Here is a 22342-nt window from a genome sequence, read left to right as displayed (position 1 = left end):
GTTTGGATTGTCACTGTGGTAGATATAGTTGGTGTTTGGATTGTCACTGTGATAGATATAGTTGGTGTTTGGGTTGTCACTGGGATAGATATAGTTGGTGTTTGGATTGTCACTGTGTTAGATATAGTTGGTGTTTGGGTTGTCACTGTGGTAGATATAGTTGGTGTTTGGGTTGTCACTGTGGTAGATATAGTTGGTGTTTGGGTTGTCACTGTGGTAGATATAGTTGGTGTTTGGGTTATCACTGTGGTACATATAGTTGGTGTTTGGGTTGTCACTGTGGTAGATATAGTTGGTGTTTGGGTTGTCACTGTGGTAGATATAGTTGGTGTTTGGGCTGTCACTGTGGTAGATATAGTTCGTGTTTGGGTTGTCACTGTGGTAGATATAGTTGGTGTTTGGGTTGTCACTGTGGTAGATATAGTTGGTGTTTGGGTTGTCACTGTGGTAGATATAGTTGGTGTTTAAGCTGTCGTGATGGTGGCTATAGTTTGGTTAGGGTTGTACCAGTGGTCCGTTTGAGGCGTGTTCTATCCCTGTGGCAGATTTGTATGTGCTGATCACTCGCTTCTCCCCTCTCCGTGGTACCAATCCTTCGTTTCTTTGTCGTTTAACGTTGTCTGTTTTTCCTGCGCTTGCAGCCAATGAGTTGACAATTGTTGAGAGAGGCGGGCGGAGACAGTAATGTGACCGGGAGTAGCAGCTCAGGATGGGATGGACATAGTAGCGAATTCTCTCTGTTCCCGTCTGGCTCGGCTCTCCGGAACCGAAGGTGTCCGAATTTCGGGTTTTAATTATTTGCCTGGGGTAAAGGCTGCCCAGGAACAATCCAGATTGACCAACTCCCAAATTGTGCCCACGAAAAGGATTTTACTGCGCCCAGTCTGTGAAGGGATGAAACCTGGAACTGACGAGTGTTGAAGTGAATGTTTTTGAAACTATGTAAAGGAGGCAGGATTGGAGGGTGTCGGGAGGTGGGGAGATAGAGGGGGAATTCCGGGAAAGTTCCCAGAGGTAATTAAAGCTGCGATGTTTGGCTGCCGGAGACCCCATTGGCTCTGATTGCTTGGGGATTCTTTGAACTGACGTTATTTTCGCGGTTGGATTTGCTGGCTGCTGTTGGAATCGGACTCGGATTCGATGGGAATTGCGGAAATTTGGGAGCAAGTCGCCAGGATTGTGGGAAATTATGGCGTTTACATTCGCTGCCTTCTGTTACATGCTTTCCCTGGTCCTCTGTTCTTCTCTCATTTTCTTCGCTATCTGGAACGTAAGTAAGCCCGCTGTGGTAGAACTGGAGAGACTTGGGGAGAAAGAGACGGGGTGGGGAGAGAGAGAGAGAGAGAAGGATAAAGAGACGCGGAGAGAGACCCTGGGGAGAGAGAGAAAGGGTCAGGGAGACACTGGGGCCAGAGACTGAGGGAGAGAGAGAGAGATGCTGAGAGAGCAATGGAGAAAGAAGCACGAGGATGGGAGAGAGGGACCTGTGGGAGAGAGACGGGAGAGAGTGTGTGTCTGGGGAGAATGTGAGGAAAGAGTCGGGGGAGAGAACTGGGGAGAGGACCTTGGGAGAGAGTGTGTCTGGGATGGAGATAGGAGGACTGGGGAGATAAAGATTTCAGGAGAGGCAAGGAGTGGGACAGAAGGAGAGAGAGAGAGAGAGATGGGTAGAGAGACACCGTGAAGAGAGATGGGGGGAAGGGGGAAGAAAGATTGCGAGAGAGATATAGGCAGCGAAAGAGTTAGAGGGAGAGAGAAACGGAGAGACTGCAGAGAGAGAGGGCTTGGGGAACAGAGACTGTCAAGAGACAGAGGGAGAGAGGGACAGAGAGTTGAGGCGAGAGGGAGACTGGGGAGATTGGAATACTGTTGAGGGGGAAAGAAAAAGAGAGAGATAGATAGACGGGGGACAGAGAGACTGGAGGGGGAAGAGAAACTGGGGGGGGGGGGAGGGTTGAGACAGAATGTGATCAGAGAGAAGAGAGAGAGAAAGAGAAAAACCAGGGATGGGAGATGGGAGGCAGGATGGGGGAAAGAGAGAGAGAGAGATTGTAGAGGGGGAGAGTGAGAATATATGAGTCTAGAGAGAGGAATACATGGGGAGATGGGAGACAGACTGGAGAAAGAGAGAGATAGATGGTCTTATTGTTGAGAAAGAGGAGACCAGAGGGGAGAGACTACATAGAGACAAGGATTGAGGGTAGGGAATTACTGGAGGAGAAAGGGAGACAGAGAATGGAGATAGAAATAAAAAGCGAGACTTAAAGAGAGAGAAGCTGATTGGGAGAAATTGGGGATGAGGGAGAATAGGGAGAAGAAAGTCAAGAATGAGAGATTAGGAGAGAGAAACTTGGTGACAGACAATCTGGGAAACAGGAAAGAAACAATTGGAATGAGAATTAGGAGAGATGGGCGAGAACCTTATTTTCTTTACCCCTTCATGGGACATGGGCATCGCTGGCTAGGTTGCGTTTATTGCCCATCCCTAATTGCCCCTGAGATGGTGATGGTGAGCTGCAGTCCATGTGGTGTAGGTACATCCATAATGCTGAGTGGGATTAAGACTGAGACTGGGGAGATGAAGGGAGCAAAGGAAATAGTGAGAAGGAAAAAACTAGGAGAGTATCTTATAAAGCCTGAGAGAACAAGATGGAAATAAAAATCAACTGAAAGAGAAAACGCTGGAGACAAAAATAAAGAAAGACGAGAAAGAGGAAGATAGAGGAAGAGTAGGGGAAAGAGGGAGAAAGACTATAGAGGGTACAATCTCTAGCTGGGTAATGGTGATGTGTGGTAATGTGCAGTGGGAAGGTGAAGCAATCAGAACAATCTTGTGTCAGTAAACCCTGTCTAAGCAAAGTGACACTGCAAGGAATCAACCTATCTAGAATAATTCCACAGTATACATTCTAGAACGAATAATTCCACAATATACATTTTAGATCGAATAATTCCACAATATACATTTTAGATCGAATAATTTCACAGTATACATCTTAGATCGAATAATTCCACAGTATACATTTTAGATCGAATAATTCCACAGTATACATTTTAGATCGAATAATTCCACAGTATACATTCTAGATCGAATAATTCCACAATATACATTCTAGATCGAATAATTCCACAATATACATTTTAGATCGAATAATTCCACAGTATACATTTTAGATTGAATAATTCTAGAGGGTACATTTAATATATCGAATAATTCCACTGAATACATTTTATAACTAGGATAACTCCACTGAATACATTTTCTATTTTTAAATATCATGTAATTCCTGATATTCATATATTCACAATATCCAAAGATATATGTAGTGTGCCATCTTTTTTGACTTTGTAATCAATTGTTTCTGAGAAAAGCAATGCTAAGAATCCCAGTGTTTGGTTGGTTTACTTGTCACATTGCATCATGCTGAGGTTTGGGATTTTGAAGCATTTGGTGACATTCATTCTGTGCTGCTTCATATCACACTCCACTGAAATAAAATATCTGAAATATCAGAGCATCTCCTTCTTTCCCGTCCCATTTATGAGAAGTTGTTCAACTCTGTTGAGGCAATCAGAGCACAAGGTAAAAGTAGGATTAAAATCCATTCACACCTGGTTTGAATGTGAAGCTGACCTCATCTATGCTTTTTTGGGGGGTGGTGGTGAGAATGGAGAAATTGTCAAATGATAGAGACAGCAGCACAGGGAATTTCTCTTGATTGCCAACATGCCACACTCCCAGATCAAGCGTATCAATACGGTTTGAGGTGCAATGTAAAGCTTTTTCTATTCTACCCTAACAACTGATGTATCATACATTACAGCCAATGTCCATGACAAGACCATCACCATTGTCAATGTCTTATTAATTACATTGTTAGTGTTTAATAGCAATCACATTGTTGAGGTTTAATGGCAATTATATTGTTAGACAGATGATGGGTATTTGTACACCTATAAATGGGGATAGTCCCTGGAGACGGAGCATGTGGTGGACACTGTGGGGAGACTGGGGTGCACCATTGATCTCCCAAATCATGCTTTGATTTGACTTTTGTAAGTTTCCTTTGTGATTTTTTTCTTTTGTTGTAGTTTCCCTTTAATTTGTTCATTTACCTTTTGTTAATTTGCCCCCATAATTTGGGGGATAGCATAAATGGGGATAATCCTTGGAAAAGGGAAATGCCGTGTCCACTGGCACGCTGGAGGCCTTCCAAGATTAGTGGATACTGTGGGGGCTGGGGTGCATTACCGACCCCAACAATCACATTTTAGTTTGATTTCTGTAAGTTTCCTTTGTGATTTTTGTCTTTTGTGCCAGTAACTCTTTAAGCGGCTGCCCCTTTAATTTGTTGATTTGTCCCTGAGTTAATTTGTTAATTTGTTCTATTTGTTCTTTTGTACTATTGGCTATACTTCAAAATGGGGATAGTCCCTGGAGAGGGTGCATGTGATGTCCACCCACGGGGCCTGGGGTGCATCATCACCCTTGGGAATAACGTTTTGGTTTGCTAAGTTTCCTTTGATATTTGATTTTAGTTAGTGTCCCTTTCAGGGACTATCACCCCCATGTGTTTTGTTAATTTTAAAAATGTGTTAATTTGTTCATTTGAAAGAATAAGAATGGGGACAGTAGCTGAAAAGGAGCTGTGTGGTGTCCACCGGCATGCTGAAAGCCTTCTGTGATCGGTGGGCACCACAGGGGCTGGGTGCTTTATTGACCCTGGCAATCACATTTTAACTTGAATTTTTGTACATTTCCTTTGTGGTTTTGCTCTTTAGTTACAGTGCCCCTTCAGGGGTTTACCCACTTTTATTAGTTTATTTGACCCTTTGTTAATTTGGTCCCCTTTTGTTCACTTGTTATGCTCAAAAGAATATAAATGGGGATAGTCCCTAGAGAGGGTGCATGCTGTGTCCAGGATGCTGGAAGTCCTTCCATGACCGGTGTGCACTGTGGGTTCTGGGGTGCATCATCACCCCCGGGAATGATATTTTGCTAAGTTTCCTTTGGTAATTTAGTTTTAGTTACAGTGTCCCTTTAAAGTATGATGCCCCCCCGCTCGTTTTGTTAATTTTTTTGATTTGTTTTAATTTGTCTTAATTGATTAAATCAAAATAACATATGGAGATAGGTGGGGCATTGGTGGGTTTGCAGTAGTGTTGACTGTGAACTCAGTCAATAAATTCTCTCCAGCAAAGAAAGAAAACTGCTGCGTATTCTGCCTGCTTGTGAAGGAGGAGGAGAGAATTGCTGGCTGCTGCAGCATCTGTCATTGTCCATGATACAGCTGCTGCTGCCGGTTTCCGTTCCTGTTCCTGTTGCTGCTGCCTTCCCCCGGCCCAGATCCCCTGAGGAGCCCAGAGGCCACCCTTCTGCCATTGATCCAGGGGGTGGGATTGGGATGGAAATGGGATTGGCTGGTGGGTTGTGCCGTCCACCAAACTCAATGTGGTGGAGAGTTCGGACTCGGATGGCAGCTGTCTGGAGGAGGACTGTGGCTCTGTGGTGGGCGCTGGGGACAATGTGGAAACCCATTGCCAGCGAGGCTATGGACTTGTACCCCCCACTGAGTTGCCCCTTATTCCCCAAGGGACTCTTTGCAAACAAATCTCAGTCGCCAATCCCTAATTGCCCTTGTTCAGAGAGCTTTTGAAGAGCTAACCACATTGCTGTGGGTCTGGAGTCACATGTAGGCCAGAATAGGTAAGGATGGCAGATTTCCTTCCCTAAAGCACATTAGTGAACCAGATGGGTTTTTACAACAATCTGCAATGGTTTCATGGTCATCATCAGACTTTTAATTCCAGGTTTTTATTGAATTCAAAGTTCACCATCTGCTATGATGGGATTCAAACCCAGGTCCCCAGAGCATTACCCTGGGTCTCTGGAATACCAGTCCAGTGACAATACCACAACACCACCACCTGAACCATGTGGCAGCCCAGGTGGTGTAGGTACACCCACAGTGCTGTTAGGATGGGAGTTGCAGCATTTTGACCCTGCGACAGTGGGCGATATATTTCCAAGTCAGCTGTGGTATCGGTTGGTCACTTGGACCCCTCCCCTGGAGTTTTCACAAAAATACAGAAGAAGCTTATCAATATCTTCTGGGACTAAAGGATGCATTGGGTCATTGCTGAAGTACTGTATCTCCCACTTGAGGCGGGCGATCAGGCGCTGGTGTGTCTTCGCGCCCAAGTGGTGACCTTCCGTCTCTAGACCCTGCAGCAATCCATTTACGTTAAGCCCCCAAATCGATGGCGTACCCTGGTGACATATGTTTTTTTCCACCATGGCCTTAACTATGACCTGCAGCCTCTCTTTATAGGCCTGAGGGGTCTCAGTGCCTCTTTGAAGGAGTTGCCTGTCTTTTACAAGGACGTGATCAAAGTCTAGAACAAGGTCTCTTCATGGCTGAGCTCTCTCCCATCAGGAGTAGCGGCTACCATCTGAGAGCCACTACTCAGGAATCCGTACCTCCACCAATATGGATTTGTGTAGCTGGCAGAGCGAAGGGCTTGGGCCGCTGGGGTGACCAGAGTCAGGGACGTGTTGGATGGCAGAGGAGCAGGCTGGATGACATCGCATGAACTGATGCATTGTGCAGTAGGCAACGACCAGCGCCACTCACAACCTCAAAATCTTGGTGCTCAGCCCCAACTGCACCCATGGAGTCGATTCAGCTCAAGAGTTCTGTGAACTCCCGTCTGAGCTGACCGTATTCGGATGGCAATTCACAATGGCCCCAAACCCTGACACCTCCCTCAGGAGCCGCAACATCTCAATTTGAGCTGTCTTGTGGAAATTGCCTCCTTGCCTTTTCTTTCAGCCATGTGAAAGGGCACCGAGGGGTTTCCTGTACAGTCTTTGCCCTCATCAATTGTCCGGACACGCCTTGGCATTCCATCTTGATGTCCGACAGTGGCGTGGGTCCCAAGTGGAGATCTTTCCCACGTGGGAGTCATCCCATTTTCCATCTGGGATCTGGCGCAGGGAGTGTTGCACACAGCAGTCCCATAGAGCTGTAGGTTAACAGACTCCGTGATGGTTCACAGACTCCCAGGCCGTCTGTATTTTCTGTGGCCTTGAGGAAACCATGTTCCATGCATAAAGTTGCTGTTCCTTTTTAGGTTTTTTGAAGTGTCTGCCCCTCAAGTTCTGGCTGCACTTCAGCCCCACGCTCCTGATCTTTGGCCTCACAGGTGGGCAGGGAGGAGGACCTCACTGTAAGCCTGGGTGGCCATTAACATATCCAGGCAGTGGGCGGTTGAGGGGGTCGTCCAGCCTGACTGTCTGCCCCTCTTCTGTGGCTATGTTCACGGCCAGGTGTCCCTGGAGAAGTAGCATCTGGTCTCAGCTGGCATGCTTGAGGCCTTCCATAAGCGGTGGGCACCACAGGGGCTGGAGTGCATCATTAGCCCCCAGAACGACATTTTGATTTAGTTTAAGTTTCCATTAAAACTTTTGTTATATTGTCCCTTTAAGGGGCTGTCTTCCATGTTAATAAGATTATTTTATTCATTTTTTGTGTTTTAAAAGAGTGACATTGGTGGATTGGAGTAGCGTTGACTATGAACTAAGTCAATAAACTCTCTCCATCAAAGAAAGCTGCTGTGTCTTGGTTTTAACTTCAACCAAGGTGGATCCACTTGACAACCATTCCTCGGGTATATCCTGTCCCACTGGCAGGACAGACCCATCAGTGGTATGCAATTGGGAGGGAATTGCCCTGGGAATCCTCAACATTGTTTCCGGACCCCATGAACTCTCATGTCATCAGGTCAAGCATAGGCAAGGAAATCTGCTGCTGATTATCACGGACTGCCCTCCTCAGCTGGTGAATCAGTACTCCTCCATGTTCAATAACACAGGGAAGAAGCACTGATGGTGGCAAGGGGGCAGAATGTGTGGGGGAACTTCAAAGTCCATCACCAAAAGTGGTTAGGTATCTCCACTACTGACTGAGCTGGCCGAGTCCTGAAGGACATAGCTGCTAGACTGGGCCTGCAGCATGTGGTACAGCAACCAACAAGAAGGAAAACCCTACTGGACCTTGTCTGACCAATCTACCTGGAACAGATGCATCTATCCATGACAGTACAGGTAGGAGTGACCACAGCACAGTCCTTGGGATGATGATGTCCCGTTTTCACACTCAGTGTGGCACTACTATTGTGCTAAATGGATAGATTTCAAACAGATCTATCAAATTGAGACTTAGGCAATCATGAGGTGCTGTGGGTCACCAGCAGCAGAATTGTATACAACCACAATCTAGCTGAAGAGCTGGTGTAGGAGGGAGGGCTGTATTTCTGAGGCATTGGAATGGTGGGACCTGTACAAGATGGAGCAGAACCAGGACCAACATCCTCGCAGGGCGATTCACTAGTGATCTTGGGGAGGGGTTTAAACTAGATTGGCAGGGGGATGGGAATCTGAGAGTGAGCTCAGGCTTGAGGGAAGCAAAGTTGGTAAAAGGAAGTAGAAAAGTAGAAAGCAAAAATAGACGACAGGCAAAGCATAGGCTAATATCAAAAAGGATCAGAATAGAGAATAATCACAGAACGCAGAAGAGGCCCTTCGGCCCATCGTGTCTTCACCGACACTTGAGAAACACCTGACCTACCTACCTAATCCCATTTACCAGCACTTGGCCCATAGCCTTGAATGTTATGAGGTGCCAAGTGCTCATCCAGGTACTTTTTAAAGGATGAGAGGCAACCCGCCTCCATCACCCTCCCAGGCAGCACATTCCAGACCCTCACCACCCTCTGGGTAAAAAAGTTTTCCTCACATCCCCCCATAATGTTAAAAAAGCAGAATTAAATATGAATGCACAGAGCATTCACAAAAAGGTTGATGATTTGAATGCACAAGTTGAGATAAATGGGTATATTAATTGTCATTAGGAAGATGTGGCTACAGGGTGAGAAGATTGGGAACTGAATATCCAGGGACATTTGGCATTTAGGAGGGATAAGCAAAAACAAAAAGGTGGTTGGGTAGCACTCTTAATAAGGGACAAGATCAATACATGAGTAAGAGAAGATCTTAGATGGTTGGTTGCACAAGTAAGGAGCATGATGGAGTACTCTCCACTTGCCTGGATGAGTGCAGCTCCCACAAAACTCAAGAAGCTCGTCACTATTCAGGACAAAGCAGCCCACTTGATTTCACCACATCCACAAACATTCACTCCCTCCACCACTGACACACAGTAGCAGCACTGATACAAGATGCACTGCAGAAATTCTCCAAGGCTGCTTCGACAGCACCTTTCACCACAACCGCTACCATCTAGAAGGACAAGGGCAGCAGATAGATGAGAACACCACCACCTGGAAGTTCCCCTCCAAGTCATTCAACTATCCTGACTTGGAAATATATCGCCGTTCCTTCACTGTCGTTGGGTCAAAATCCTGGAACTCCCTTCCTAACAGCACTGTGGGTGTACCTACACCACATGGACTGCAGCGGTTGAAGAAGGCAGCTCACCACCACCTTCTCAAGGGCAACTAGGGATGGGCAACAAATGCTGGCCCAGCCAGTGAAGCCCACATCCTTGAATGAATAAAAAAAAATTGAAGGATCAAGATGTATAAGAGACTGCAAGGGGCAGCAAACATTGGTGGGAGTTGTTTATAGGTCACCAAACTGCAGTGGTAATGTTGGGCATGGTATAAATCAGGAAATTAAAGATGCATGTAATGAGGGTAATACATTAATAATGGACGACTTCAATTTACATGTAGACTTGGTGAACCAAATCAGCTAATGCTCTAGAGGTTGGAGTGTGTGCGAGATGGGTTTCTGGAGCTGTACATTGAGGAGCCAACTAGGGATCAGGTTATTTTGGATTTAGTGTTGTGTAATGAGAAAGGGCTAATTAATAATCTTGCTATAAAGAAGTCTTTGGGAAATAATGACTGTATAATATGATGGAATTTTGCATTAAATTTGAATGTGATATAATTCATTCTGAAGCTAGTGTCTTAAATCTGAAGAAAGGAAATTATGAAGGTATGAGGGGCAAGTTGGCTATGGTTGATTGGGAAAATGCACTAAAAGATTTGATGTTAGACAGATAATGGCTCGTATTTACAACAGATATACATTCCTCTAAGGCACCAACACTCAATGGGTAAATGAACCGTAGTTAGATTGTGTTAAATCTAAGGAAGTGGCTTTTAAGGATGCCAGAAAAAGTGGTAAGTCTGAGGATTTGAGGCAATTTAGACCCCAGCAAAGGAGGACCAAGAAACTGATTAAGACAGGGAAAAGAAAATATGAATGCAAACTAGCAAGGAACATAAAGGCGGACTGCAAAAGCTTCTTGACGTATGTGAAAAGGAAAAGATTAGCTAGGTCAAGTGTGGGGACAGGAGAAGTTTAAGTGGAGAATAGGAAAATGGTAGAGAAACTTAACAGTTATTTTGTGTCTGTCTTCACGGAAGAAGATACAGAAAATCCCCCAGAAATACTAAGCAACCAAGGGACTTGGGAAACTGAGAAACTAAAAGAAATTTAGTATTAGTAAAGAAGTAGTACTTGAAAAGTTAACTGGGTTAAATGTTGATTAATCCCCTGGACCAGATGAGCTTCATCCCAGAGAGTTGAAGGAAGTGGCTAGGGAGATGATGGATGCATTGGTGGTTATCTTACAAAATTCGATAGATTTTGGAAAGCTTCTTGAGGACTGGAAAGTTGCAAATATAACCCCACTATTGAAGAAGGGGGGAAGATGGAGAATGGAGAACTACAGACCTCAGTGGTAGGGGGAAAAACCTGGACATTTACAAAAGATGATAAAATAGGATTGATGAAAGAGAAATCATGTTAGACAAACTTGTTGAAGTTTTTTGGGGATGTTAATTGCAGTATAGATAAAGGAGAACCAGTGGATGTGGTCTATTTGGATTTTCAGAAGATTTTTGATAAGGTCCCACACAAGAGGTTAGTAAATAAAATTAGAGCATACGAGATTGGATGAAATATACTAGTATGGATTGAGAATTGGTTAATAGTCAGAAAACAGAGAGTAGGAATAAATGGGTCATATTCAGGATGGCAGGCTGTTAGTAGTGGGGTACTGCAAGGGTCAGTGCTAGGTCTACAGCTGTTCAGAATCTATATAAATGATTTGGATGTGAGGACCAATTGTAATATTTCCGAATTTGCTGATGACACCAAACTGGGTGAGAAGGTAAGTTGTGAGGAGGATGCAAGGAGGCTTCAAGAGGACTTGGACAGGCTGAGTGAGTGGGTTAGAACATGGCAGATGGAATACAATGTGAACAAATCTAAAGTTATTCGCTTTGGATGATGTGAATAAATCTAAAGTTATTCGCTTTGGCAGAAAAAAACAAAGACAGAATATTACCTGAATGATGAGAGGTTGGGAAGTGCGGGTGTCCAAAGAGACATGGGTGCCCTTGTTCATGAGTCATGAAAAGTTAGCACGCAGGTGCAGCAAGCAACTAGGAAGACAAATGGGTTGTTGGCCTTCATCACGAGGGGATTTGAGTACAGGAGTAAACGAGAGTTGCTGCAGTTACATAGAGCCTTGGTGAGAGCTCACCTGGAGTATTATGCACAGTTTTGGTCTCCTTATCTAAGGAAGGACATACTTGTCACTGAGGGAGTGCAACGGAAGTTCACGAGATTAATCCCCGGGATGATGGGATTGCTTTATGAGGAGAGATTGGGGAAACTCTGTCTGTATTCTCTAGAATTTCGAAGAATGAGGAGTGACCTCATTGAAACTTACAAAATTCTTACAGGGCGTGACAGGATGAATTTGGATGAGATGTTTCTTCTGGATGGGGAGTCTTGAACAAGGGGACTGTAGTAATTATGGTTTTATTTAGTTTGTAATGTACCTGTAAGAATAATACTTGTTAGGAAAGATCACTTGATCTGTAGTAACCAATAGGAGAGTAGTGTGGGCTACCTCAGCAGACAGTTTAGGGATAAAGTTGGAGTTGAAAGCACACGTGTAGTTGCTGCTGAGCATATTGTAAATAAGCTTAATGTTTGCTTACCACCAGTTGCTAGACTACTTTGAATCTTAGGAATAGAATAAACCCTAGTCACTTACCAGGTACTCACCAAGTAACTAGCTTCTTCTCCTGTTGCAGAGTACGGCCACTTGCTGAAGACTGAGAAAGTTAGAAAGCAAAAGAGCACCTCTTTTCCCTTCTTCCCTAACTCCCTTAATTACCCAATTCCCAGCACTCTATTTCTTGCAGTAAACCTTATCTGCTTCATGTCTTTCTCCTTATGCACCAAATTCCCACTTTGAACCAAATTCCCAAATATACTCACTCAGTCCCTGTCTCACTCAGGCCAAAGTCTCCACTCACTGCATGCCTCTTACTGACTATGGCAGGACAGATTGGGAAAGTGGTTAATAAGCTATATGGGCTCCTGGGCTTTATAAATAGAGGCATAGAATACAAAAGTGGGGAAGTTATGATGTACGTTCATAAAACATTAGTTCAGCCACAACTGTAATATTATGTCCAGTTTTGGACTCCACACTTTAGGGAGGACGTGAAGGCTTTAGAGGGTGTAGAAAAGATTCACGAGCATGATTCCAGGGATGATGGACTTCAGTTACATGATAGAAGTGGGGTTTGGTCTCCTTGGAGATGGTTGAGGGGAGGTTTACTAGAGATATTCAAAATCAAGAGCGGCCAGATAGATGGAGAGAAATTGTAGTCATTGGCAGAAGGGTCAAGAACCGGAGGACAGAGATTCTAGGTGATTGGCAAAAGAATCAACAACAACATGGGTAAAAACATTTTGACACAGCAAGTGGTTAGGATTTCAAGAATGTGATGGAGGCAGATTCAATCATGGCTTTCAAAAAGGAATTGGATAAGCATCTGTAGGGAAAAAATTGCAGGACTGCAGGGAAAGGATGGGGGAGTGGGTTTAACAGAGTTGCTCTTGCAGAGAGCCAGCATGGATTTGATGTGCTGAATGGCCTCCTTTTGTGCTGTAACTATTAGTTGTTTCTGTAGTACTTGAAGTATAGGAAACACAGCAGCCAATTTGTAAGACCCCACAAACGAGGGAGCAAAGGTGGGTGAACAAAATTGAGATGGTCAGCCATGACCTAATTGAATGATGGAGCAGGTTTGAGGGCTGAATGATTTACTGTTGTTCCTAAATGCTTCCATAAATAGACCCCAAGTAATGGACTCTAAGTCACTATAAGTAAAGATATGGGGAATGGATGTGACAAAGTGAAATGTAGATGTGATTCAAATTTCCCATCTCTGATTTCAAGGGAGAGGTGATGGTGTAGTGATATTGTTGCTGGATGAGTAACCCAGGGTAATGCTCTGGGGACCTGGGTTTGAATCTGAACATGGCAGAGGTGGAATTTGAATTTAATAAAAAAAAAGTCTCATGATAACCATGAAACCATTGTTGCAAAAACCCATCGGGTTCACTAATGCTCTTTAGGGAAGGGAATCTGCTTACCTGGTTTGGCCTATATGTAACTCAGGATCTGTGGGGATGGGGAAATAAATGCTAGCCTAGCCAGTGTGCCCACATCCAATAAATAATAATTTTTAAAAAATTCCCATTTCTCCCTCTGTCTCATGTTGCAGCAAGAGCCAAGCAGACACTGTTAAATGTTGTCATGTTAAAGGAGGTTCACTGCCTAAAACAAATTTGCCATCCAGGCTCTTGACCTAGAAATTTTCCGTGTCTGGTTTTGGACTCTCACCCGCAGAGAGTTACCTGCCTGGGCTTAAATGAGGAGGTCCAAGGAACCTGAGATTTTGGGCCTTGGACCTCATCAGTCATGTGTCAATCTTTAGGTGTGACCACAGGGGTCTGCAGCATTGTTGGCTCTATCGCGTTTATGATTTGGGTGAAGGCTGGGCTTGGACAAAATTGTGGGAGGTGGGTGGTCAGGGTGTGGGGGCCTTGGAGGTCAGGAGAAGATGGCATGGTCTGCAGTATTATTGGGGAATCGGGTGTGCTGTCAGAAGGGGTGACTAGGAGGATGGGGAAGAAGATTGTATTTTTGTGGGGGGTGGTGTTGGAGTGGTTCTGTCGGAAGGTCTAAGAGGCTGAGCTGGGGGGAGAAATTGGGTGTGGGGCTGGGGGGCTTTGACTGGAGCTCAGAACCAGGAGTGAGATTGAAGATATTGGGACCATGGTGGTGGTGATTAAGGTCAGTATTAAACTTGGTTTTTATTCTGTGCCGCTAAGCATTGATTTTCCTGGAGGCACCAACAAACTCATTTGGGTTTTCCTGGAGGTACCAGTTTGATTGGTAAGGGGATCAAAGATTACGGAGAGAAGGTGGGAGAATGGGGTTGAGAAACTTATCAGCCATGATTGAATGGTGGAGCAGACTCGATGGGCTGAATGGCCTAATTTCTGCTCCTATGTCTTATGGTCTTATGGAGCAGAAGCATGTTCTGGAATGTATAAACAGAGGGGCTTTTTCTTCACAGGAGGTGAGCTAGCCAAGTGAAGACTTAAATTTCACAGAGATGCTTAATTGCATAAATTGCATGTGACTAAAGTGATACCCATATTTCTCCTTATTTGAGGAAAAGCAGTTTTGCCAAACTCTGTGTCAGGAAGACCAGAGTTCTACATCTACAACTGGATCTTTGTTTTGCCCAATTTCTTCTCCTCCACAAGACACTAACTCTTGTTGGCGTGTAGTTCCACAGCTGTCACAGCCCATGCCAAAGTGACCATTCTTCTTACCGATGCCTAGATAGATTATTCTACTAGAATATGTAATGCAGATAACCTGTGCACAACAGCCCTCAGGTAGTGATCAGGAATGGGAAACCTGGACTTCTTTCCTTTCACGACTCCAATCATGGCTCCCTCAGATTAATTACTGTAGTTTGAAGCAGGAATTGAACCTAAGACTGTACTGATCTGTAATGGCTTAGCTCTATGCTTCCTTTACCAAATGAGTCACTGGGGAAAATTGCAATGCACATAAGGGCTAGATTTTGACAGTCTTTCTCTAATCATCTGTAAAAACTCCCTCTGGATGATTGCAAGAACATTCACAGAAACTGAAACCTATTAAAATCATATTATGCCCAAGGCAAACAGTCTCTCATGGGTTAAATCAGTGAGTTATGCACGGCTATTATCTCAAATACAAGCTACTAGTTAGGTCCAGCTCTTGAGACCCATTTGGAAGGTTCTAGGGAAGCAACTTAATGCAACACTATGGCTGGGATGTTCCAGTCCCGTCATGGTGGGACGCACTGCAGGAGATTCAGCGGCCTGGCCAGAAGTCCATTGACATTTGGCAGGACTGGACAATCCCGGCGGTAGGTGGGGCCAGAAAATCCTGCCCTCCGGCTTCTTCGGCAGCCTCTCCCAATCCCATGTACTCTACCACCCAGAAAAACAAGGGCAACAGGTCCATGAGAACACCAGCTTTTCCCCACTTCCACTCTCATTTCATTGTTAGAAATCTCATTAAAAGGCCTGTTCAAAGAGGTTTAACTGGGTTTTTAATACCAATCTGAGGAATAACTGAACAACTGATCTAGCCCTTAAATGGCAATTTTTTATTTGTGCTTTGTTGTTAAGTGTCTCCATTATGATTAATTACTAGATTTTTTCACCTAGATTTTAAATAATTAAAAAATTCAAAGTTTGTCATTAGTATTTCAGCTTCCTCTATGAACCCATATATATATATTTATCCCTTTATTTTGCTCTCTGAAAAACTTTTAAAACGCAATTTGATTTTAATGATTTTCATTTGCTGGTTGGCTATCTGTGAGAATGCTTTAATGTGATTGGCTGCTCAATGCCAGCACTGCAGCTCGACAGTAATGGGGATCCCCATTAAACTACATAGCAATCAATTGGATGTCAAGAAAGCTAGAGATCACTAGGTTCTCCGCTTTCTTCACGGTCAGTCACAAGCTGTACTCGTACTGGTGCTGATTATGTATTTTGCTCGTGCTAAATCTATTAAAGTTCTAGTTCTGAGTATACAGTGCACTAATGTGGTTCATACAATGTACTAGCAGTAATTATATAACGTAGTAACATTCCTTATTTAATTACTAGTACTGATTCCATATTCCATGAATATCTGATGTACTACTGCTATGACATACCAGTGCTGATTATATTAATTACTAATGCTGATTATATAATGCACTATCATAGATATTATTGTTAGGACTGATTATCCAAGTTTATGATCTGAAACTAGGTAAAAAGGTAAACTAGGAGGAGGACAGAGAGTTTGTAAAGAGCGAAAGACAGTTTAAGTGAATGGACAAGAAGGTGACAGATGGAGCATACTGTAGGGAAATTCCAGATTATTCACTTTGACAAAAAGAATTGGAAAACAGACTATTTTTAAATGGTGGGAAACTATTAAATGTTGGTGTTCGGGGGACTGGGAGTGGTCCTTGTAAACAAAATATAGAGCGTTAACATGTAGGTTCAGCAAACAATTGCGAAGGTCTGTAATCCAAGGAGGTTGGAGTGCAAGAGAAAGAAATCTTATTGCAGTTGTACAGGGATTTGGTGAGACCACACCTGATGAAGGATCTACTTTCCTTGGAAGGGGTGCAACAAGGTTCACTACACTGATTTCTGGGATAAGAGAGTTGTCCAATGAGGAGATATTGAGAAGATTAGAACATAGGAACACAGGAAAAGGAGTAGGCCATTTAGCCCCTTGAACCTGTTCCACCATTCAACGATATAGTGGCTTATCTGCAACCTAACTCCATATACCTGCCCTTTTCCCATTTCATTTATTACTTCTAGATAAATCTATCAATCTCAGATTTAAAATTAACAATTGATCTAGCATCAATTGCCATTAAAGAAGAGAGTTTCAAACTTCTAGCATCCTTTGGGCAGAATCGTCCCAGATTTACACTAAGTGCGGTGGCAGATGTGAAAAATGGCATTTTATCACCGGCTGCGATGATGGGCCTTCATGCCATATCGTCCACTTCCTGCCTCATTCATTATGCAGCCATAGGAAATGCCGTCTCACTGGCGGGCGGCCTCTAAATCGTCCGCCATGCCATTACCTCACTGTTTCCTTGCTCCAGATGCCGTATCTAAACTGCAGCCACGCACACAGTTCTCAATTCTTGCAGCCCAGGACTCCAATAAGATCACTTCTCACTCTTTTAAACTCCAGTGGATTCAGGCCCAACCTGTTCAACCTTTCCTCATAGGATAGCCCTCTCATTCCAGGAATCAGTCGAGTAAGCCTTCTCTGAACTGCTTCTAATACAATTATGTCCTTTCTTAAATAAGGAGACCAAGTCTGTAAACAGTACTCTAGATGTGGTTTCACCAACACCCTGAACAACTGTAGCAAAACATTCCTATTTTTATATTCCATTGCTACTGCAATAAACAACAACATGCCATTTGCCTTCCTAATCACTTGCTGATTCCATACCCACCCGAACTCTGCCAAACACCCCAGATGGTTAACATGGTCACCATCACCTAAAATGACGAGCAAGACAAAACTTCTTAGTACGGCTGCGCTTACTACATTGTACAGGAGTGCCAGCCTGGAATTTGCCTCACAATTGGAATTGCACTCACAACTTTCTGAATCAGAAGCAAGAGGCTACTGCCTAATCTTAGTTCATAAAGTACAACATGTAACTGTGGCTGTAAACTGCATATTCTTCAGTAGCCAGAACTAGGTGCAGTGACTGTGGATTGTGAAGCTTTTGGGTTGTTCTGGTTGCTGAATGGTGTTAATCAGGGACTGATGTGTGGGGTCAGCTGCATAGGCATCACCATCCCTAACATTGTTTGCTCAAATATTAATCACACAGAGAATCCCACAGCTCTATCTATGTGATGCTATGTCTAAGCAAATAAATGTGCTACAGCTTTGAACACAAACAAGAACTGAAATGAGCAACAACAACTTGTATTTGTATGGTGCCTTTACATAGGGAAACATCCCAAGTGCTTCCTGTGGGCATTATCAAAGCAAATGTTACACTGAGCTACATAAGAGATTTTAGAGCAAATAGCCTTGGTCAAAGGCTTTAGAGAGAGACTTAAAGGTGGAGTGTCACGACTCGCTGGGGATAGTGCGCTGTGATATCAAGCCCCACTGCTCCCCGAGCCTCAACAAATGTGAAAAGTTTGATCAAACCACCAGATTGTCCTAATTCTACCCAACTGTTTATTTTAAGTTAACAGAATACAAGCACCAGGTTTGTAAACTTAATAAGTAAATAACTGTTTATTGAATAAATTGTCTTTAACTAGTGGCAAAGGAAAGAAAAATGAACTGCTAACTTCTAACACCATGAGTGGAATTTTCCGAGCCTGCTGGTGATAGCTGTGATAGGTGGTGTGTGTGGAAAATATGGTGGGACCTGCTTCACGATGGTGTAAAGGCAGGTCGCGATTGTCCGCACAGCCTGCCGGAGGTGGGCCGCGTATCCCGCCATTGGTCAGTGGGGTAGCTAACTGTAATACATTAGCATATAATTAGAAGTCCGTCCCGCCAGGCTCTTGGAGCCCCGCCGTATTGTCTGTCCACATCGGTGGGAAAGCACACTGACCTGTTTCACAACAGCACACAGGCCACACGCACTTGGCAGCCTTCACTGTGGGGGAACTGAGGTGCGTGAGCAGCAGAGTTCACCACAGCTCACCAATTGTTTACAGGCCTCAGGGGCACCGGGGGATGGGGGCAACTGATGCCCGGTCCCACAGGCGACTGCTGGGGAGTGGGGAATGGTGTCCAGGGGCAAGTGCTGGCCAGCCTCAGATGCGACGACTGAGGGGGAGGGGGTGAACTGCTGCCCTGGCGCTGCATCCTGCGCACAGGCAATCGAGGTGGGAGGCAGGGTAGGCGAGGGAAATGGCCACACATTACGGACACCTGTATAGACTGACCATGCCTCTGCTTCTAACACAGATCAGGCGCAGCCACAGTGATATGATTGGGGTCAGGCTATTAGTCTGTCCGCCCATGCAAGCAATATAGAGGCACCAAAGGGCCACCAAGTGCTCCATACCTTACCTCACCCCACCCCACCACACCCACCCCCGGCACAGACTTCGAGTCCGCCACCACTTTATTGGACCGCACAGCAGTTGGGCTGCTCACATTGTACAATCTCCTCGCCTACACTGGCCATGTAGCAGTCACTGCTGGAGGCGCACTCAGCCCCTTGCAATCTCAGCATCCTGGTTTAGTGTCCCCCATGTCGCAGGTTGACAGGGCAGCCATGCAGCGCACTCATCTCTGGCCATCTGAGGGGTGACCAGCACTCTCCAGGAAGCATTAAGGGGCAGTCACACTCGGCCAGGAAAGGTGCCAGGTACAGCCATGATAACCACGTCTCTCTCTCTCTCTTTCATGCTGCAGGAGAACCATGTCAGGACCATAGATCCTGGTGACCTAGCTGTATGCCTGGTGGCCTATAGAGACCGGAGAAGATGGGGGAGAGAGTAACTGAAGCACCTGGCCACACAAAGGCAGGAGCAGCAACCTCATGAAGAAGGGGCAGCAGGAGCTCCCACACACGCTGTCCAGGAGCGACAGTGAGCTGTGGCTGGTCAGTGCCTAGCGACATTCACGGTCTATAGACGCTGCCTGCCATTCCTGCAGATGACTGAGAACCAGTGTCGCTGATGACTGCACGTGTCTAGGAGCCTGGTGGCTCACATCTGACACTTACTGCAGGACTTGGCGCCAAAGGGACATGGAGGGCATCCACTGCCAGTGGCTGTGAAAGTGACCATGTCACTCAATTTCTATACCAGCGGCTCCTTTCAGGGCTCTACAGGTGACCTCTGTGGGATTTCACACTCATTCACCCACAAATGCATCCATAAGGTCATTGGATTCGCCCTGATCTCGGGATTCCCACAGTGCAGGGTGTGATTGACTGCAATCATGTGGCACTCTGATCTCCATCACTACACTCAGTGGACTTCATCAGCTGCAAGGGCTTCCACTCACTGAATGTGCAGCTAGCATGCAACCACCAGAAACACATCCTGCAGGTATGTGCATGGTTTCCAGGGAGTGTACAGGACACCTACACCCTGAGTCATTCATAGATCCCTGAAGTCTTCCAGGGTCCACAGAGGCTGCAGGGCTGGCTCCTTGGGGACAAGGACTACCTGCAGAGGCCGTGGTTGATGACACTTATGTAGCTGCCTCCAACTGCTGCAGAGCGACGCTATAATGAGGCTCATATCACAGCTCACACCTTGGTGAAGCAGACCATCAGGATGCTGAAGATGCAGTTCCGGTGCCTGGACCAGTCTGGCGGAGACCTACAACACAGTCCGCAGAGGGTGTCACACATCGTCGCTGCCTGCTGTGCCCTTTACAACCAGGCGTTGCAATGGGGAAAGGAGCTGGCTGAGGAGGAGCTGGAAGAGTTTCACGTCTCCTCCGATGAGGAGGATGCCGATGGGGATGAGGATGAGGGAGTCGTCGGTGGTGACGACGACGATCATGAGGCTCTCACACTGTCTAGATGGGGCAGGCACACTCGGGAGGCCCTCATAGCTGCCAGATTTGTGGAGGATGATGACGACAGGCAGTGAGGTGTCCCCATAGATCCTCACATCACAGTTGTGAATGTTTGACTCCAGTCTGGCTTATCTCATCGCCAGTACCCTCTGAGAGAATGCTCCTGTCATGGAGATGCAGTGGAGGCCCTAATAGTTGCTCGATCGCAGGAGGATGATGACAACAGGCAGTGAGGACACTCCATATATCTTCACATAGCCTCTAAGAATGTGTGACTCCTGTCTGGCTGAGGGCATCTCGCTTATGCTCCATGATCAGGGCCATCTCAGAGACGCAGCCATGAAACTTTAGATGCATCTGATGCTGTGTCCACCTTCAGTACCTCAGCCCTTCAGGAGCTGGTGCACAGCATCACTGGTCACAGATGTTGGTGTGATGGGGGCCAGCCCCACTTTAAAGGTGCTGAGAGCACACAGAGGGTATGAGAGAACTCTGTGGTGCCTGCCCACTACATTCTGGCAGCAATGACCAGCACTGCCAAGGTGCAGGCAGCAGTAACGTGTCCAGGGAGTGTGAGGCTGGACCATCACTGTGGTCTGAAGGCTGCACAGAGCACAGGAAAGAGGCCCTGGACTGAGACACTGGCCATTTATCTTGTGCAGCACGGTTTCACATCTGAGTGACAAGAACACTGCTCATCAGAACAAGGAGCCACAGGCAGGGTGACATTCGTAGGAGTTTATTGACAATAGTGAACATTATGTACAAGTGATCAACACCCGTGGCCAGGCTGTGCAACTACTTTTACCTAACTTTCCTAACCCTGTCTTGGTGCTCCCCAGACATCCACAGCTGACTGTGGCACCCTGCCTGTGATGACTTTGGCAGGCGTCCTCTGGAGGGCCGAGACTTGGAGGCCTCAGCCTGCTTCCTGGGTCCTGCTGAGTGGCAGTGACACCCTCCTCAGCCTGTGAAGCTGGGTCTGTGGAGGTCACATGAAGATAGGATTTGGATGGGCTGGTCGCTCCCGGAGTCACCTGGGTGGATGGCCCGGAGAGTGCAGCTGCTGATCCTCTTCCCTACGCGTTGCCCGAGGGCCCCTGGCTGACTCCATGAGCGGAAGGGGTAGCTGGAGTGAGATTGAGCTGCCCAGCATCCCTGTCACGTACACACTGTTGGAGGCCAAATATAGCATCAGTGATGGAGTTAAGCCTACACAGCAGTCCAGTAGTGACGTCCTGGACCAAGGTCTCCATGGCAGCCACCATCCTGCCAGTGTTGACCTCGGTGCATTAACATGCTGGCGCTATCACCTCAGTCTGAAGACAGACGGACTCCCCCATCATGCCTTGCAATCTGAGGAGTGCAGCGGACATCCCTTCCTGTTGTTGCCTTTGCAGCTCCAGCAACTGCGACATGACCGCGTCCAGAGACTCAGCAACGTTGTGGCCTCCAGCAGTCCTCTGAGCACCGGAGTCCTGGGAAGTCCCTGCCTCCACCTGCTGTGGATCAGAAAGTGCGATGTACTCACCAGATTGTGATTCCGAGGCTACTCTAAAGCTAGGTCCCACCGAGATGTGAGTCTCTGCCCTGGTGAAGGGTGTGGGTGAGCGTTGTTACAGGACTTCAGAGAGGGTGCCTTCAGATTCCTCTTCAGAGGTTTCTTAGGAGCTTGACTGGAGGCCCTGGGTCATGGACTCTGTCGGCGGTTTGGTGGATGTGGCTGTGAAATCAAGGAGAGATCATTGTTTCATGGCAGTGGCCTGAGAAAGAGGACACATCACTCACAGTTTGGTTATCTGATGGATGTTGCACTGCTGGAT

At 45.9% G+C, this 22342-nt stretch overlaps 1 protein-coding gene across 1 annotated transcript in view; it reads left to right on the top strand.

Moving 5' to 3' along the window:
* Positions 1-1189: 1189 nt before the first annotated feature.
* cnih3 (cornichon family AMPA receptor auxiliary protein 3) overlaps positions 1190-22342 on the top strand; it is a gene marked incomplete at its 3' end in the record, with an annotated part of 89932 nt that continues 68779 nt past the window's right edge. Inside the window, exon 1 of the mRNA XM_041188584.1 lies at positions 1190-1270. Within this exon, the coding sequence (XP_041044518.1) occupies positions 1190-1270 (81 nt within the window). The remainder of the gene's footprint in view (positions 1271-22342) is intronic.

Source organism: Carcharodon carcharias, chromosome 5 (assembly GCF_017639515.1).
Source record: "Carcharodon carcharias isolate sCarCar2 chromosome 5, sCarCar2.pri, whole genome shotgun sequence".
Taxonomy (NCBI): domain Eukaryota; kingdom Metazoa; phylum Chordata; class Chondrichthyes; order Lamniformes; family Lamnidae; genus Carcharodon; species Carcharodon carcharias.
This window is presented reverse-complemented; position numbering and strand designations above follow the sequence as displayed.